Raw genomic sequence first — 20,783 nt, 5'->3', positions numbered from 1 at the left:
AAACAAATTGAGTCAAACACTTGCTCTTAGTATGTTGCTATGAAAATCATGGTTATGTCTGGGTAAATACTAACCAAGTGAGGAGACTCTTGATGCTTATCAGGACAACATCTCACTAAGCAACATTGTGGGTTGGAAAGCATGGGTAATCAATATTATCATATGCTCACTTACTGGACAAGTTTATGCCTAAAAGGTAGTTTACTAAATACTTACGCTTACCAATTCAATTACTTTAACGGATAAACATAACAAGAACCAAAAATCTTATCTGATAAAAGTGAAGACAAGGGTCGAAAGTCTAACCCAATAAGTGAGGATGATGGTAAGCGCTTACCGGTTATACCAACAATTTTAGAAGACATAAAATGTTGTCTAAATGAAAGTGATGGTAAGCGCTTGGTAAACCACCACTTAAGTCTAACCATGTGTTTACCCGATAAGAGCTCTTAAAACATTTAGTACTTGATGGGAAATGGAATCCTATGAGAATGGAAGCAAGTTGTAGGTGATAGACTAAATTAAATGTGTCACTATAAAATAAATGGATGTAGCCCCCCTATTGAAAGAAAGAAAAGAAAGAAAAAGATCATCTTATGATATTTGCATCACCACAAAAACTAGAAACAAAGGAATCCTTCCTCCTTTTTGATTTGATGATTCATTCTCCATATGATTTTGTAAATTAAAACCTTCTTTCCTGCCTGCCTGTTTGTGCCTATTATGCTTGTGCCCCATGGATATATATATATATAAAATATGCTGCTGCTAGAAATTTCATCCCCAAAACTGTACATATTTACAGCATCATCTTTGTCATCCACTGCTGCCGCCCGCAACCTCCGCAGCACGCTGCCTCATCATCTCCATAACAGCCGCCCTCCGCCGGCTATCCGCCTGTTGTGTCAGCCTTCTCAAATGTTCCCGAAGGTCTCTGTATAAACCAAATCATTCAATTCAAAGGAGATGAAAAAAATACACTTAAAACTAGAAACTATGAATGCCCTCAAAAACCACCAAAATTTATTAAGTTATAAGATAAATTTATAGTAATTATTTATTTACAAAGCACCCTTCAATCTCCCTCCCACTTTATTTCTTACAGTATGATCCATTGTTCAATGTAAGAGAAAAAAAGAAATGAGAACCAAGGTGAGACATTGATTTCAATCAAAAACCAAAAGATTCATGTATTATGTAATATACAATAAATTATTAAGTTATATTTTACATTGGGTCTATATGAGTAATCAAAAATGTATTATCTTAATAATATTAGCGAATTATTTAATCGGGCACGTTATCCCTTATAGTCCGGACCAACCAAAAATATATCTAAGAGAGATTATTAAATGATCGAGTACTAATAGATGGCGTTTCAGCCGTAGAGTCATCTTTCCTTTTTACTTTTTCGGTAACTTTTCAATTCAAGTTTATTTCATTTTTTTGGCCTACCGCTAACAACAAATACTTGAAAGGGGAGATGTTCATTTCGGAGCCGTAGAGAACCGAGAAACCAAATATTCATAATGAATGTACATGATAAATACCTGCAGCGCGGGACATTGCATGGAGTGTCTTTACATGCTCTAGCATGAAGCTGAAGGAGATGCCACATTTTCTTGCAAAGGACACAACCACCCGATGCACGTACTTTGCAATGCATTCCATGTCGGAAAAGCCCCTTAACCTTACGACAATTAGGATACTGGCATAGCTGTGCACGACATTGTGATGCATGTACCAGAAGATCAAGCATTTTCCGAAGCTGCAACCATTTTTACCATGTTATTTAAATATCTTGACAGTTTTATGTATGATGCCATGTAATCTGATTCAAAGGCCTTGTTGATGGAATTGCTAAAAAATAAAAATAAAAATACCTGTACGACGCGTAGTTGTCGAGCTTCTTTGTTTTGTGCATCACGCTCTGCAATTGACGGATGATGCGTCAACTTATGCGGATGATCCATTCCTCTATCCTTTCGATAGCATGCATTGCACACATCATAATCAGGGCAAATGTCACACCGCCATCCTTGTCCGGTTTCTATATCAAGACGGCATACAAAGCATGTTATCACAAATGCAGGAGCGGTAGGATTGTGAAGATGATACAACGCCATCATTGAGGAATGTTTAGCACGTCGTAGGGTGTCGTATTGATAATGATTTCCTTGGCAAAGGCTGAGAAAAGCCTGTCTGGTATCAAAGAATTCGCTCTCAAGAATCTCATCCTTATCTTTGGTGTCTGTAGGCACATCAGTGATTTCGACCTGCATACATTTCAAATCTCGATCAAGAGTGGTATAAAAACAAAATAAAGTCACAAATAATAGTTTCCATTACGCAAACTAACAGCCCAAGAAGGGAGCAACTTACAGGATAAAGTTGATGTTTCACCCTTTGGTTAATAGGATGTCTCTCTCTCTCCTCTATATTTTGTTCAACTTCATGACACCTACAATACATATCCACAACCACTAACGTTACATATAATATAAAAGAGGGGCATGTATAAACCGAACCAAGAAAGCTTAGTATATCCCAAATTGGTTGTTTGGGGGAACAGATATGCTAAAAGGGGGCATATATGTGCAGGTTTAAATATTAGAAAACACAGGCCGAGTTAAATAACCACCGTTGGTCATATAGGGACAGCATTAGTTTATGACTATGTCCAATTTAAAAAAGAAAAGAAATCCTATTTAATCTGTCATATGCGCCTGAATATGCATATGATAAATTTAAACATATATTTGAATATTATAATGCAAAAGTAGCTCAGTTTGGTATCTCATTTTATATTTTATTAACCAAGTTTCTAATCCTACCATTCAGCAAAATCAATCACAAAAAGAGGTTTTCCATCTTAACGTGCAGCTGGTTAAAGCATGACGGTATGAATAAAACAAAAACATGATGTTTCCATGCATGGAACATGTTCTCTGCGCAGCCTCTCCTACCCCCCACCCTGGTCCTTTTGCCCAGGCCATATGATTGATCAATCACAAATAACATTGATAGAAACATAGAGGTATCATCAGCAAAAAAACATACAGGATAATTGTTGTTACACTACACATACTAGGAACTGAAATCAGCCAGCAAAATTGATAACAAGGTAAGAGCCTATGACATCTAGAGCTTACCTATTGCAAAGCTGAAAATTTTTGCACTGCTTGCAAACCCAGCGTGTTCCGGAGACCATTAGGGTACAGCAGTGAGTGCAAGCATGCTGCAAGTGAACCATAATGAAATCTTCCTTCATTGGAGATATTGTTTCACCAAGCTGTAAAAATATCAAAAGGAACACGAAGAAACCATGTAAGGAAAAATAAGATGTAGATGAAGATTGATAAAGTCATGCTCATAGTTACGATCATCAGGGAAAAGTAGGGAAAGGAGACCAACAATATACCAAATCTAACACGTCCCAGAACAAAAACAATACAGAAGACTACTCCCTCCATTCCTAATTTTTCTAGGGTCAGTAGACAAGATCTTCATTAGTCTTTTGGGCATACGACAAGGTGATGGACTCATTGCCAGCAATCCTCATGTTTCTTAACTCCTATGAGACTAAAAGCCTGTAAAACTGAAAAGTAAGTTGTATAGGAGGGCAGTACCGCCTGCAATGATTTATAGCACTGAATGTGGGCCACCAAAAAAATTGTAGAACTGTGTACTAAGTGTGGACAGATGATGAGAGATAGGACTAAAAATGAAGATATTTTAAGAGAAAGTAGGGACAGCATCTATCAGAAAGAAACTGATGCAGCACACCAATAAAGATGGATCAAATAGGCATAAGGATGGGTTATATGAGTAATCAAAGAAATAACATGCTAACTAACCGAGCAAGATGAATAAAACTATGGGCGTCAATTGGTAATAAGTATTTTATTATACCATCATTGTTATAACTTATAACTTAAGTTAACTATTTTCGTGACTGGTGAAAATTTTCTGAAAATCAATTCCAATCCACAATTTATTTGAAAGTCAAATCTAATAATCTTGAGTTAATAATTTACACAAGCATTTTAATTTTTGGTTCAAAATGTTTTGAACATAATTCTTAGAACATTAGTACAATTATCAGTTTTCTTTTCGATAATTAAATAATCATGTTGATATATGATGCAATATATATTTGTTGTTCTTTGTGAAAGTTAGTTTAGTCATTTAATATGTTTGCTACTTTAATATTAGCTAAATTATTTTCTTACGTTTGCATACAAATACATAGAGAAGAAATGAAAAAAAGAAAAGAAAAAGAAAAGGAGGTGGTGGGAACCACTAGGTAAATCTGACCCAACCCAACTCATTTGACAAGTGACTCATTTTGAGACATTCTAAAAGAAGTACCCATTTGACTTGCACATTTAACCCTTTATCCAATCCAACCTGAGCCATGCAGCCATTGTACAACCTGTACTAAATTCTTCTGTTTTGGAAGAGTGTCCCCGGCTATGCCTGGACTAATCCTGGCAATTTGCGGCTTCAAGAAATCAGCCCTGATAAACTCAGTGGCCACAATTGTTGTGTACGCCTGGAGTAGAACCCTGGGCAGATGGAATATTCCACATCTCCCAGGGCCTCAACCACTACGCCACAATCTTACAGGTTCTATTTCTAGCTTATGCAGACTAGCTTGGAATAGAAGGTTGAGTATTAGTGTTGTATGGTCCACCTATTTATTTGGGATCTTCCAAGATAATTTCCCTTCCAAAAGGTAAATATGTTCTCCATTTTATTATGCATACATATGTGAAGTTCTATCTTCATAGCTTCGAAAATGCAATTGAGTTTGCTTTCTTCAGAAAGGAAGGCGGTTATAGAACAGGAAAGATGAAATAAAAAGTTTGTGATATAGGATGCCTTGCCACACCTTTGTGGAGTATATGTACTAGCGAGAAATGTCTAAAGTTGAATATGGTAGATTTTATACTCCTCGTGCACTAATAAATGAGATTCCTTTTCCTACTTCCACTTTATCCAAAGAAATGAGCCAAAACAATAATCATTAGAATGACACAGGCTACTAAAACTAGTGAACATCACTGGCAACACCAAGACAATGAAAAGTGTGATCAGGATGAGTGTGGGTGGGGGTTAAGAGAGAAGAACACTTATTGAACAAGAAAATTACCCTATGCATCAGTAGCAGATCTTTTGAAGCATTCCCAGAAAGATCAGTTTGACCAGAAGCTTTTAGAGCTCTTTTTGTTATGGTCCTTTTAATTGACCCTTTCTTATTATGTTTTCTTCCATCCTCTTCTTGACGAAGCTGATAGATTATGTCCTCAGCAGCACCAGGCCAATAGTCTCCATCAAAATACGGCAATCGAGCTGCAGTCACCTTAGCTTTACATTCGCCAGAAGATACAAAGAAATGATCGTATAAATTAGTGCGGTCCACTACAATGTTTTCCTTCGAGGCCTTTCTCAACATCGACAAATACCTGATACAGAAATTATCCATGTCACAAAAGATACACCGGGTATGATGGTCCCTTATATTACAAGAGTCAATTGATGCACATATAAACACCCACTCACCATTCCCTTAGTTTATCAGACTTTGGTGTCTTCTGAATCTCAGGATGGCAATACAAGATATAATCTTCACCTTTCAATGGAGGGCAGGCCCATATATAACAACTTGTGAAACCACGCAACTTGCAATATTCTAGGTAACCAATCTGAGAAAGTAATAACAAAAAACACGTTTAATACAGTAGACAAGTTAAGGAGGACTAAAAGGAAGTAGAGAATAGTGAACATGGTTGAACTCGAAGAGCTGAAGAATCTAGTCACTTGCCAGAATTTCATGATATACAAATGTACGCAGAGCTTCCCCTGTCACTGTTCTTATCTCAGGCCTAAAGTACTTCACTGAATCCAAATAGGAAAGATAAACACGACGATGATTTGGCTGCTGACATTCTGCTCCAAATTCTTGAACATACATGCCAAACAGACATACTTCTACCCCTTCGATCTTCTGAAACAACAAAACTACCTGAAAGAAAAAACAGTAGCTTTAGTAGTTATTCAAGTTGAACCAGAAGATAATGCCAATAACCAAGATTACTCTATATTATGAACTTCAATTTAAATGAACACACTGACATTTAAAAAATATTACTATCTCCAATACCTTAGATTTATATGCATATTCTGAGGGGTAATTTTCCTCATGAAAGATCTCAAGGAATCGTTGCTTCACTTCCAACTTCTTATCCACAGACGAGACAACTCTGACAACAAGCGATTCTGCACCAGGAACCTGATAACATGAAAGTCGTAAAAATTAATCAAACATTCTACAAACTACCAATCGTGATACCTATGCATATAGAAAGTAAGAGAAATGACACCAAAAACAACCATATACAATGTCACCTGGGTACCTAATGAAGATTCCATAAAATTACACCACCACAAATTTGAGCAGTCATCAAACCCACATATAGAGAGAAGAGACATAACAATGACCCATGAAACCTTCTGGGAAAGATAACAAGGAAAAGACAGCAAAAGAGACGTACAAAAACTTCTAGTATTTGAGAGGTGTGTGCATGCAGCTGTTAATATTAAATGCAACCAAGTAATCTGGTGATAACATATAGTCAGGGTTCTAAAAGCTGCTTCATAGCATTTCCCATTCTTTGATAACACATTTTATGGAGCATCTTTGATAAAACCCTAGTACTGTCAGGTAAAGGACGAAACAAACAAGCAGAACAACAAGCCAGTCTTTTATGCACAAATTTCAAACATATAATCAACATCAAATGAGGATTCAGAATTTGCATCAAATCAGCCAGGTTGAATATAACAGCAAAAATGTTATGAGATCACCTCATCATAACTTTTCCCAAGGAACCTTGCCCTATCTAGTCTTTCCTGCTTCAGTCTCTTAAACAATCTGCTCTCTATGTGATCACTAAGAATGGTTCGAGGTAGATCTTTTGCTCCAAGAACAGCACTCTGTGGTAGAGGCACCCTCTCTCCTTTTTCAACCTCTTCCATGTAGCAATTTGGGCAAGTGTACTCTGCTTGCCCGCCATCATTTCTACGGCCATTGAATAACGCACAGATTTGATGTTGCCAGGCTTCACACTTGTCACATTGAACCCACTGTAGAAAGCTGCAAGGATTAGATACTTATTACAACCATCAAGCAAAATTTATAACAGATATAGCATACCGGTTCTTCAGTCTCCTCATCATTTTTCTTTTTCTCTAATCTTGCCTTCAAAATATTAGTTCCATCGACAGTTATAGTGTCTCCACGGGCCTCGTTATAGCACGGAATACAGAAATAATGCCTCGTATCACCGCTACCAATGGTGTAAAACATTGCATTTCTCTTGATGCGAGCACCACAAGGTGAGCAATATATAGGTGGCGGTTCAAAATTGAGCTTTTCAACTGCACATAACTGACAAGAATTCTCATTCATTGAGAGCTCCATAGCTTGATTCTTTTCGACCTTCGCTTTGCTCTGCACAAGAACAAATACTGGATATCAAAAATAGGAAGAATTAAGCAAAGTGAAGATTTACAAGCATAACTTGTCAATAAGAAGAAATGCACACTCTAACATGCATGAATGGAATAAACAAAACATCGGTCTCTTCTAATTTTCTACCTAAAAAAACTATATCATTTGAGAGGACATGCATGCTAGCATTTAATATACTATATAATTGTTGTGATGCATATTTGTATAAGCCTTAGCTGCCAACATACATTTCAAACATGACAAAAGGTAAAATCGGATACAATAACCCTTTGATGAGGATTTGACAAAAGATCCTAGACAAAAGAAATGTATATCCAGATTTCTGACCTGGCCAACCCACTGTCTGAGACCAGTGATATGCTCCCGAACCTGCTCCGGAGTGAACAATTCTGTCATTGATACTCCCTTTATTTTTGGCTTCCCAGATTTGGTTCCAGTAGAAGTCTCAGCAGGTACTGCTGCATTTTCTTGTTTAGCCTGGCCCATCTCTTTCTTGGCCTTAAGGAACTCCTGCTTAGTGAAACCTGTGGCCTCATTTGAAACAACTGAAACATCATCAGTATTTTGGATGCAGTCTTCCACATAATCCTTCCTTGCCTCGGTGACCTTGGGTGCAGGAATTTCCAGTTTCATTCCAGGGACCTCAAATTCTAGTGGTACACAAGCATCGCCAACTTGATGTTCGCCACGGTGTACATCCTGAAGAACTTCAGGTGTATTAGTGATGGAAACTGGTATGATGGGGTTTTCACTTTCAGCAGCTGGTGACTGACATGGCTGCTCAATCTTCATCCGTTTCAGAGATGGATGTAAATCTTCTGAAGTTTCAACTACAGATGGAGTATATCTACGAACAGCTTCAGCAGAATAATCACACGATCCATTGCCTGACTGTGGAAAACCAGAATTCAAATTTGTACGATGGCTGCCTTTCCGTTGCACAAAAAGCTTTACAGGAACACAAACAGGACAATTTTGATCCCTACAGTTCTTGTAATGATGAAGTAATGTCTTCGTCCTATGGCAGCGAGGATATTGACATTGAGTTACAGCATTGCATGACATGATATGGTTCAACAACTTTTGAACAGTTATGCAATGGACTTCTGGGCAATTTCCTGGTGGATAAGCACATTTACGAGCATGAATTAAGAACAAAAGCCACCTCTTTTGATTCCTATACTGCAACCCACGGTCCGAATTAGCAGATCTACACACAGCACCAGTGTCTGGTGGGTCTACTGATCTTTTGGCAGCCATTTGATGATTCATAGATTCTGAAGATAAATTGTTCCTCTGACCTTGATCATGCCCTCTTTTTTCTTGACGAAATTCCTCTTGAATACGCAGCTCGTTTGACAAGTTGCCCAATTCATGTGATGCTTCTTGCGACCGTGAGTGCCATTGACCCTGGAGTACTGCCTCCGGTTGAATTCCTATGGAAGACATAAGATCATTTCGAGTGTCAACACCAAAGTGAGGCTGTTGCAGTAGCTGTTGCTGCTGCTCTGAAGTTTCCGTCATTGATAAACACATATCCTGAGAGCCCGATGAAAGAGAATGCAATTGACTAGCTCTGGTATGGTCTTCGCCAGAGTTCTGCTGGAAGCAATTGGTTGCCTGGGATGACTGGAAATGGCCATAGGCCTGCGGCTGCAAAGTCTCATTGTGACGCTCCATTCCAGGTTCAGCCTTTATTCGACCACCCAAATCAGATATTAGCTGAGACTGCCCATATGGCAGTCGCTGATTCTGCTGTTTCTGTTGTCTTTGAGATTGAAGGAGTTGTTGCTGAAAGTGAAGAGGCTGTTGAGAATGTACAGCACTTTCACGTAGTAAATGCTGAGACCTGAAGTCCATCTCTTCTGATTGATCTATTGAATGCTTCATGTTTACAGGCTGATCAGCGTTGTGTAAACTTGAATGATTAACCACCAAAGGAGGGTTTGTTCCTTGTAATGCCGGTAAGTTTACTGGGTTTATGTTCATCAGCGATGTAGCTGAGGTTGTGGGGGTATAGAAATTTCCAGATCTGCCAGAGTCAGCAGTACCACTCCCATATCCATCACCTGCAACATTTATCATATGGACATAAGAAAAATTACTTTTAAGGAATTTAAGGTACATCTAATTCATTATAGGATCAGTAAAATAGACTTATAAATAAAAGTGGACACATATGTATATGTGGAGAAAGGGTACCCTGAGACATCTGTCCTTGATGTTGATCAAAATATTGTGGCACTGGTTTGGCAGAGTTTCCATAACGAGTATCTCTCAGAAATCCCTCAGAGGTCCCTAAACTATTAATCGGCTGTGAACTTTTACCCATCATCCCTAAATTCCCATTTAGCGACCCATTTGGAAACCCATAAGCATTTTGATTCAAAGTAGACCTGATCCCCCCACCCATATGGCTTCCCAGGCTATGCAAGATGCGGCTGTTTTGACCACCAACTTGTTGCTTCTGTTGCAGTGGCTGAGACACCATTATTGAGTCAACACTCGAAAGCACAGAAACATTACTTGATGATTCCATTTTCATGTATGACTGGTTACTTGTGCTATTAGTATTATTGTATCCAGGAGTGGGCATCATTTGGCTGGCCATTCTTTGTGCACCCGTTGATGAAATTAAACTGTTTCCACCTGAACTTACAGAGAAATTGGACAGCGACTGTTGACCTCCATCTGTTAAACCTCCTGAAAAAGTGAATCCAGGTGTATGGCAGCAATGAAAAGTTGATGATATAAAAAAATTTGCAACAACTAAGAGATAAATACCTTCGGAACCAAATGAACCACTGAGCATGCCCCTGGATGGCCCAGTGGTATTCAATGAAAAGCTTCCTGCATTCACAGCTGATGACACCATGCTGTTACCACCGCCAGGACCAATCAAGGAGCTATCCCTAGATGATGGAACCATTAAATTTGAGTTCCCACTTTGAGGTACACCAGGAGTTGGTATCATTGTTCCGATAGCAACAGAACTATTACTTTGTTGCTGGTATCGTTGATTCTGATTGTTCAAGGGGAGGCGTCTGATGAGAACTTGCAACCGAGTTTCCAGTGTCTCTAAATTCATGTACTCCTCCTAATCAGAAAAGAAATATATGTGTATAATGTCAGATTGATAAATCCATTCTGCTTTTACATTATGAAGTGGTTAAAGAGCCTATCTACCATGAATTTAATACACAGCCTGGTAAAGCTACAACAATGAGCCCCATAGGTACAGTAAAGACTGTAACTAAGGATGCCACCACTAGAAGACGTTGAATTTGGACTCTCTACTATAATTAGACAAACAAAATTTCTTTTGTTTTTCTTCTTTCTTTCATGTTCCACCAATGGAGTTTTCAAGTTCTGTAGTCAAATCTAAAAATCAATGTTGATAACTTACCCTTAGTTACAGTTGCAGGTCAATAATGTTTTGGTAGCTCATGATCTATGGGAAGGATGTAGTGAACCCTCCTTAGTAATTATATTATTATTTTTTTCAGTTAACCACCTTGAATTCCATCTTTAAGTATCATCATTTAATCACTTGAAAATTACTTATTACCCTTTTCGGATTGAGTGTTGATGATCCTTACTGCAAAGTAAAAATCTCTTTAATATGTTCAAAAGCAAGCCCAAGGATATGATTTAGCAGCACATGTTTCTTTTATATGATTATATTGATGCCAAAGAGATGAGCAATAGGTAGTCTTTTACAATTCTGCAAAAGCAAGAAGGCAAAGCCTCCAACTATCAAGTGAACTGCAGAGATACAAATTAATATTCATTTAATCAATAGGATATGAATGCAGCAAGGGAACACATATAAGTCAAAGCAAAACCTTCGTTGTAGCGGTTTTGAACAAGCCTTCCTCCAAGCGTCTAACAATATCCAGCACATTTTTTGGAGCTATCTCCCGAGTTTGTTGTCGCTGCATGAGGGACTCATAGCTAGAGAAAAGAAAATTAATTTGTCATCAGCATCTAATGCATATGAAGCATCAGTCATGGTGTAACTTAATTCATGAAGCACGTTACCGATAATTGGTCAGAACTGTCAGACGATGACGAATCAAAAAAATTGAAAATTAGAAGAATAAAAGTAGTGCGCAAGGAAAATAATATGAATGGGAAAACATGAAAACAAACAGTATCAAAAGGCCACAATCAAGATTTTGTGATAAGACAGGATCTATGTGCATGTATGATAGATAACAAAACCAGCATAAGTCAGAAGAGACATTAAAATGATCGATCATGCCTAGAGTTCTTAAAGTAAATTATATCATGATTAAGCTTTTTAGATTTGAAGTTAGGTATCTTAGGCAGCAATACATGCATGCAAAAGTAATAATTAAATATATTAAATTGTTAGTTACGTACATGGCCATACACAACACTACAACTGTAGAAGCATAAGTAGAAAAACACTCATCCTTTGGTTGGATCATAGATATATGCCATCCCCAGCTTGTCAAAGATAAAGCCCATCTGAGTTTTCATAATGACTTTGTTAAGTTGTCTTCCCCTTGTACGAGTCATTAGGATGTATCTCAAATTTTTGAGGTGTCTCAAGGGTGCTCCAACACTCAATGTACCACAATGCACATGCTAGGAATGGAGGTATAATGATCTATAACTAGGTACTATGTCTTCTCTGAGAAATGTATCTTGGGACTTGGGAGAGCAAAAGCAAAAACTTATCCTATTTCTAGTATAGAATCTCAGTATTGGTAACGGCACCTATTTCTTAGAGAAGACAAGTATCATAGATTTTCATTGCTTGTTTTTTTTCTCCGACTTCCTAAAAACTTATCACCGCCCCTCTCACCAAAATAGACACAACAAATTATTGTCTTTAATTCTGCAACAACATAAATAAGATAGATATAAAATATTTGTAGCATTTAGTGGAAAGTTATATCTCCTGYGATTGTACTTGGGACCAATAACATGAACACATTATAAATGGAACAGATAATCTTACTGAGAAATGCCATCAGCATAAAATGTGCAACATGGTCTTGTGAGACGAAAGCAAGTAAATAAACTAAATCATATTCAGCAAAACATAATGGACAGAAATACTAATTAAATCCTATTGGCAGTTCTCAACACTTCAAATAACTACATCAAACACTACTGTAGCACTTTAGATTATATATCTATCTGGACAACATTTTGATTTGTTGTAGAGCGGATCAGTGAAGTGTGATTTTACATAACCAAATTGCATTAAATATGCATCCAACACAGCCATGTGATTGTTAAATAGTAAGAAAAATGTATGCACAACCCTCCATTCAGTCCCCAGAGGTCCAACCAAGAAAATGTTCAAACACATCAAGCTAGCACACGCATTTGCAACACACACACACACACACACAAACACGTGCCCACAAAGCACCCTTGCCATATAAATATTGTGAAAAGAATGAGCTTACATCCTATCTTGTATAAATCGCCTTGTCTTCACAAAACCAGGCTCCATATTGAGTGGAGCATGGGGACCTTCAGAGTTCTGCATCATATTCTGCTGCTGTGGTATGGCAGGCAATGAAGTCCCAGCTTGACTGGAAACCTGCCTTGAGAACTGTCCTGACATTTGAGCCTGTAAATTCATTTTTATCCTGTTGACTTCTAGCTAAAATATGTTTCATAACAAAATGTGACAATTCCAGACTTCGAATCACTGATGCCTAATCATATAATCAAGCTGTGGAAGATTCAGCTTCAGTTTTCCCTAGTAAAACCAGAACAACAACAAAATAAGAATTTGAGTAAAAACCACAATAGCAATAGATTTCTTTTCAGTTAGGACATCAAGAAAGTAATAGGAGGCATCTGAAAGCAATATGAGGGCATGCACTAGAAACAAGCATTACTTCAAAGTTTACAGGGATTGTAATTCTCATTAACAGTGATTTTACTACTGATTATGCATCAATCTGATGTTCAGTTCTGCACAAATGCATGCATTTGATGCTGCCACCACCAAAAAAAGTTCCTAATGCATGGATCAATGACAAACCTCAACACCTTAAACTAGTGTGTCAAATCCAAGAAGAGGTTGTCAAACACCTTAAACAAGAGAGTTGTCTATTCCAGACATATTGAGTACACAAATAGCAAGGAATAATTTAACCCTGTACGAAGACACAGATGCACGTCCCAAGAACATCTTTTCCTGATCATTTAGTGTCATCACTATTAATCTCTGAGATCCTCTCATGTCAAAAGTTCAGCAATGCAGACCATACATTCCCCCTCCCCCCCCCCTCCAATGCCTAAAGTGTTCCATGAATTGACTTTTGGATGTGAAGCCTAGCATATCCCAAAGTCCACAATAGCATGAACCATTTTACATTTCTAGCACTAGCTTTTAAATCCTTAGTGTTTTTGTGTAGTTTAATGTCGTAAAAACCCTTTATACAAAAGTAAATAAAGTCATAACTTTAAGGTAGAAAAATAGTCCATCTGACTCTCAAGTATCAAAGTACGACTCTTAACAACAGATGGAGAATGACACTAGTGAAATCTAAATTTCCTTACAAAGTGGTCCTTCCCATGGTATGTTTTTACCATTCATTTACCAGGTTGATGCATATAGATGCCTCCTTTTCAAGATACATATGTTTCTACCCTAAACTATCTCTTATCTTTATTGCGTTTTTAAGAACCCAACCATTAGAATGATTGGCTGTAAAGTATGGTATTGGGATGTTGGTGTCATTTCCATTCTCAAGCATAATACGGGGTACATGACTTCAAAATTTTCAAAACTCAATCCTATCTTTTTTCTTTTTTATGGTACAAGTTTGTATTGTCCTTATTAAGAGGGAGGATCGCGTATTCTGTATACATCGTAGGTCATATATCGGACTGCATAGCAACACCATATGGGTTGGCAGCATCAAAGGTGTGATTCAAGTGGCATTTGGAGGCTATGTGACATTAGATTCACACCCTAGGTGCTAAAAAGCAAAACGAGGCAAGACAAATGCACTGTAGCATAAATAATTTAACGAAATTGAGGTATATGGAAGGAGATGCCTATCTTGTAAGAATTATTGCACATCTTTAAGTAAAACTAATGAAAAAAACAGCTAAGCATACTTGGTGTTGGAATAAGGAGATACCAAAACAAAACTAGGAGAGAGAGTGACTGTTGATAGATGCCAAGGTGGTCACCTACCAAGAGCTGTTTCATGTAAAACTAATAATGTTAAGGATTGAGGGCAAAAAGGATGTTAATATGATGTTCTAATTACAAAGCTTATAGAAGATTCAAATACCAACACTTTCTATGAATGACACGATAAGAGAACCTCTGGCAATGGTAAAATCATAATCACTCCGTTGGACTATAACCTATGCACATCAAGTTGCACCATGAATAGAGCCATTATCTCGAAGTGATAAGATCAAATATTAGATTATCTATATTGTGTTCTATAAATATTCTTCTCTTTATATTATCCTGCTAATCTAATTCATTAAAATAGTTTTCTGATGACAATTTCCGATGAACATAAATAATAGTAAAATCCCAACCAAGTTTTGTAGAGCTAGCAATAGCATTTCTATGAGCCTAAGCACTGCCACTTAAAGATGAGTCTATTGCATAGATCACATTTCCATAACAGTTTTTTATGTGGTGGGTGAAATCCATAACTCATCATCCCAAAGAGATGCAAAACACTTGGCATGATTGATACTAAAAGAAAGGAGCATCACAGAAAAAGAGAGTAGGTAAAATTCTAGGGTATTATTGGAAACCCGTAAAAGGTTTAGATTGTCTTCGGAAAGGTAATTAAGTAAGAACAGTATGGCTCAAATCGTATGAATTACCAAGGATTAAACCTTGTAAACAATACAATGAAACAAGTGGCATGGGACACTAAGCATAAGTTAAGAATTGAGAGTTAGATGACGGAAAATCTATATGGTTTGGATTCGGAGATCAAAAACATAGACTATTTTCTTTATCAGACAACTGCATTTTGTTTATGGGAGCAACTGACAAAAGAATTCACACATATCGTTTATTGATCTAGAAAAGGAATAGTATACAGTCCAAGAGAAATGATGTGGGCTATTGAGGGAAGAAAGTCTACAGCATACAATAGTGTGATTAAGAATGTATACAGCTGCATGATAATGAGCATGAAAGATATGTATGACCACATAGTAACAATCATGAAAATCCCCTATGATGGATAATGTATAAACTTAGTTCTAATTATCATTGAAATTAATTGCTTGTTCCAATTTTCACCAAGATTATTTGGGGATCCGTGTGTGTGCTTTCGAGCTTATACATGCCTACATATTTTTTGACTTTTTATACATAAATCACATTTGAAGATGGCTCACGAATCAGATTGTGCTCCTACACCAGGAAGACTAAAAATCCTGAGTAACTCAAATGCAATTGCTACAAATAGAAGAATGCTGGTATTAGAATGTTCAGAAACATATCAATCAATTTTGCAAAGTCTAACATCAAATCATCAATGATGAAAGTGAGCTCTTTTGGGGGATCAACCAGCTGTAATCAGTTAACATTTTGAATTCACATTTGACATCAAACCCTACCGAATAAGTATCTCAACTATCTCCAGCCAGCCAGCCATCCACATCACATCGATAACGCACAGAGAAAACATAATTTGCATTTCAATTGCCAAGAAAACGTAAAACAATTAATACATTAAAACCAAAATTTCGATTCCCATTTACAAGAAATTCCAAATTTCGAAGCCCCAAAAACCCAAACTCGACGCGTATCGTCGTCGACTGTTTTTTTTTCCAAAATTCAACAATCCAAAAACTAAACGAAGCTACAGTAATCATCCTTGCCAGAACAACAAGAATCAAAACGTCGTTCTTAGCAACAATCAATTCCGATTACATGAAACCGCAATTAAATCACGAAAAAAGAAAACCGAAATTGATTACAATTAAGCAATAATTAAGCGAAGCGTAACAATAGATCGCAGTGCACATACCTTGATTTGGTCAGGATTTGTGCACCACGTCGATAAGCAGGCAGAGACGTATTTCGACCCCCACGCGACTTAAGAAGTGAGAGAGAAAAAGGGTTGAATTTCGTACGGCCTAGTAATAAAAATATACCTACATGTAAACATAATATATGGTCAATTAACCTCTTCTTTTAAGAATCGGGTTTTACTACCGTAACTAATAACCCATTTATTTATTTTGGGCTTCGTTTTAAACTAAGCCCAAAAAATTATTTCAAATCAGGAATTTATTTTAATTATGTAAGATTTAGATATTAAATAACATCTGTGTTCTAGAGTTATTTAATATGAATTTACTATCGTATAATTAAATATTTATTGTTATTTTTTATTAGGGTTGAAGATGATAGTCTTTATCAACAGTTTTACTCTTTTATTTTGCTGATTGAGAATTTTGTTAGGTGAATTTAGTGTTTTACATTTAAAAGTACGAGAAGTTTTTAGTGCGACACTTTCAAGGTGATCTAATTGTCAAGGTTTAAAAAAGGGTATTGTTACCCTCTGGGGTGCGTTTATTATGTTGGTCTCGCGATTATCATGGAAGAGGTAAAATTATTGTGAGTCAATGGTAAGTAGTGGTGTTGAATTTAAAAGAAGAAGAAAGAAAAGCATGATACATGTAGTTTCTATAGTGGGATGTGATGGAGGGTTGATAGTAATTGTCATTATAATAATCGTGTTTGACTTTATGTTGACCAAATTATCAAAATCCACTTGATTTGTCGAATGATTGGGTCATCATTTCGGGCAATTTCATTAATATAAGCGCAATTATATCTCCGAGTTACTTATAGTAAAATCATTTGAATATTTTTAACATCTTATGATGTATTTACTATCTTTGTAAGTCCACATCAGAGGAACATGCATGTACAATTAACGAAAACTTGCAAAAAAATGTTGAACTCGTATCTCCTCTTAATCAAATGAATTCTTGAGATTGAATGTTCCTATAGATGGAAATTCAATCAGTATCCCATTCGAGCAATGTAGGTTGGGTTAGAAAGTGCCATAATGTATGTGTAGGTCGGCTCCATAACATTTTATTGAACAATAGAAATAACATTTATAAAAAAAAAGGGTTTGTTTGATTTTTACTTAATTAGCGAGCTTAATGACTTACTCGCTAAACCGCTAAGTAATGCTTGTTTTGGGATTAAGTTTTAAGCAATGACTGGATTGTATAAGACCATTTATTTGTTGTCATATTAAGTCATCTTGTTACAAACACTTCTTAATAGTATTAAAAGAAACAAACAACCCCTTAATATTACAGCATATGCAAACTACATGTAGGTCGTAAAGAAAAAATGGTCTTTCATAGAAATTTATATGTAATCTCTTAGTATGTGATCAATGATGAATTTATTTTTATCATGATGCATTTGACCCTTAAATGTCAAAATATATTTACGATTTATAAAGAAGGTATTTGAAAAATATATTAAGATGTGTACAATCATAGCAGTTCTCATTATGATAACTATATATTACCTTATGTCGGTGAAGTTATTCAAATCCATCTATTTCGTCAAGGGATGCATGATTGGTCATGATTCTATGCAATTTCATTAAGATAAGCACAATCATATCTCTAATCACTTATATTAAAATCATTCAAACATTTCTAACATCAATATCTTATGATACTCACAAGATGCATGCATGTATGCATGTACATGCATGCATACATGTACGCATGTATGTATGCATGCATGCATAGATGTACGCATGTATGTATACAATGCATGAATGTGTGTATGAATGTATTAAGTATGTATACATGTATATATGCATAGTTGTTAACAAAGTGCTCTAAGGATTTTAAGATTAAGGAGAACATGATGGGAGAAGGTTAGCGAATGTTGTATTTGAGGCCAAGAACAAAAAACATTTGATCGTGTACACCATCATAACATGATTTTAGACCACCTATCTTGATATTTCAGTTTGTCGCTTTACTGTCTTACATAAAGAATTTTTTTGAAATGGAAGTCAAACTTATCCCAAAGACATGAATGAAACATTTAACTTGTGACTCACTTATAACATCGTTAAAAAGGTAAAAATAGATATGGATATATTATCTAAACAACTATTTGAAGGTATTGGAAGACAAATATGAGTGAATTAGTGTATTGCAACTTTTATTTCTTTCCATTTTTTTTGTAAAATTTGGATTTAATACAAAATACACAAGTATGTAAAATAAAACTTATATATATATATATATATATATATATAGAGAGAGAGAGAGAGAGGGGAGAAGATCAAATGTTAACCAACAATTTTGTGTTAACTTTGCAAACCATGTCAACTAATCAAATTTCATTCTTCTAGTAGGTTTCTATCATGTTCACAATTTAACTACAAGGGTAATTCAGTAAATTGGTTTGCTATGTAACTCCCAAACAATTAATGGGGAGTTACAAATCATAAAATCCCAAAAAATATGCATTTATAATATTAATATTTTTATTTTTTTTAATCTTGATCTTACATGTTCATTGTTTTATGAGTTTTTCATTCGTATAGGAAACACGGTAGTAAAATCTTCGGTATCGCTCAAGCTAATATGGATAAACGCAATGAAAAAGAAATCGACAACAGTGGGAAGATTAAAATGGTTTATGATGATAATCGGAGTTCGAGTTCGGAAAGTGAAGAAATTAACAAAAGTGAATGTCTTGGTAATAGATTAATATTTTTATTAGACTCGTTCTAATCGAAATTATGTTCGTTATGATGTGTTGTGTTTTTTGTAATTCATCTTGTCTTGATAGCTTTTTTCTTTAATTGCACCACGTGTTCATAGCATAGTGGTTATGTGTTCATGTTCATATATGTTCACATTACTCATCTCATGGTCATTAATGGTTAATTTAACTCGTACCACATAAATCTTTACACAATTTGTTCATATATGTTCGTGTCAATTATCTTAGTCTATGAACAGCTTGTGAATTCGAACCAAATAGATCTCACCTGTTGTTCATATATGTTCATGTTCATATAATCATATATGTTCACATTAATCATCTCATGATCATTAATGATTGTTCAAACTCACACCAAATAAATCTATTTTCTGGTTGTTGCAGTTGATTGCTCCAGTTATATAATATTAATGTTCATTGATTTTACTAACTATTATGGTATCAACAGGTGTTCACATACTTATACCCTTCGAATATGAAACGGAGTACGATGTCGGAGAGTGTTCAAATGGAAGCAAGTATTTTATCCCCCAATGTTGATGACGAGCTTAAACCAAAGATCAATGCATAATTCGTATCTATAAATGAAGCGGAAAAGATATACAGGACGTACGCGGACAATGTTGGGTCTGATGTTCGTCTTCATGCCAAAAAAAAAAAAAAACAAGAACGGAGACATACAAATAAGATGATTTGTATGTAGTAGGGAGGGAATACCAAATAAAAAGTATTTTTATTCTATGGCTCTTCAATCCGGCGAGATAAGATACCGTAATATGAACCTTAAACGGTGTGGATGCAATGCATGTATAAAACTCCATTTGACAAATGATCACTCCTAAATGTTTTTATAATGAAGAAACTATTGTTCACAAGCTGTTCATATTGTGTTCATACTTGTTTTTTTATTTATTTCTTTTCGTGTAGTAGTTATTCTTATTATGCTCATATTGTGATCATAAACGCTATGCAGTCCAAGTTCATATATATGTCAATTTTTTGTTCGTATTTGATACAATAGTTCATATATATATAGTTATGTTCATATGGTTTTTACATTAACAAAGATAAATTAACAAAAATAATGGGATTTTTTAATTTTGTAACTCCCAATTAATGATATGGGAGTTACATAAAAATGAAAATTACTTAAATACCCTTTTCAATTTTGTTCACTTATCTTTTATGAACTTTTAAATTTAAAAAAAAAGTTTTAATCATAACTAATCACAACTGTTTATTGAAAGATTCAACGGTCAAGATCGGTTAACAAAGTTAACACAAAAACTTTGGTTAACATTTGAACCTGACCCTATATATATATATAGGGGCCTAATCAAATGAGAACTAATTAGTTTGTGGTAACTGTGAGAACTAATATTAACCACAAATCAATAAATAAATTAGAAAATTTATAATTTTGGCAATTTTGAATTAAAATATTAATGCAAGGATATTTTTGGTATTTTAAAACTTTCC

At 35.7% G+C, this 20,783-nt stretch overlaps 1 protein-coding gene across 4 annotated transcripts; it reads right to left on the bottom strand.

Annotated features, from left to right (window-relative positions):
- Window positions 1–511: 511 nt before the first annotated feature.
- On the bottom strand, window positions 512–16,644 carry LOC112514354 (histone acetyltransferase HAC1-like). Of its 4 annotated transcripts, XM_025120784.1 has the most exons (18): window positions 16,552–16,644; window positions 14,680–14,741; window positions 12,985–13,283; window positions 11,383–11,491; window positions 10,322–10,634; window positions 9,740–10,240; window positions 7,865–9,606; window positions 7,220–7,516; window positions 6,871–7,149; window positions 6,167–6,295; window positions 5,828–6,028; window positions 5,566–5,708; window positions 5,156–5,468; window positions 3,153–3,292; window positions 2,383–2,461; window positions 1,884–2,276; window positions 1,551–1,768; window positions 512–934 (listed from the first exon to the last, which is right to left on the bottom strand). In XM_025120784.1, the coding sequence occupies exons 3-18, from the start codon at window positions 13,161–13,163 to the stop codon at window positions 817–819; spliced, it is 5,154 nt and encodes a 1,717-aa protein (XP_024976552.1). In that variant the 5' UTR covers window positions 13,164–13,283; window positions 14,680–14,741; window positions 16,552–16,644; the 3' UTR covers window positions 512–816. The 4 variants fall into 4 exon arrangements, with proteins under 4 accessions (XP_024976552.1, XP_024976551.1, XP_024976553.1 ...); XM_025120783.1 differs by lacking the exon at window positions 14,680–14,741; XM_025120785.1 differs by lacking the exon at window positions 14,680–14,741 and having other exon boundaries at window positions 12,985–13,151.
- Between the last annotated feature and the right edge of the window lie 4,139 nt (window positions 16,645–20,783).

Source organism: Cynara cardunculus, assembly GCF_001531365.2.
Source record: "Cynara cardunculus var. scolymus isolate 2C chromosome LG 6, CcrdV1, whole genome shotgun sequence".
Classification (NCBI taxonomy): domain Eukaryota; kingdom Viridiplantae; phylum Streptophyta; class Magnoliopsida; order Asterales; family Asteraceae; genus Cynara; species Cynara cardunculus.
The sequence above is the reverse complement of the archived record's forward strand: the minus strand, read 5'-3'. Positions and strand labels throughout refer to the sequence as shown.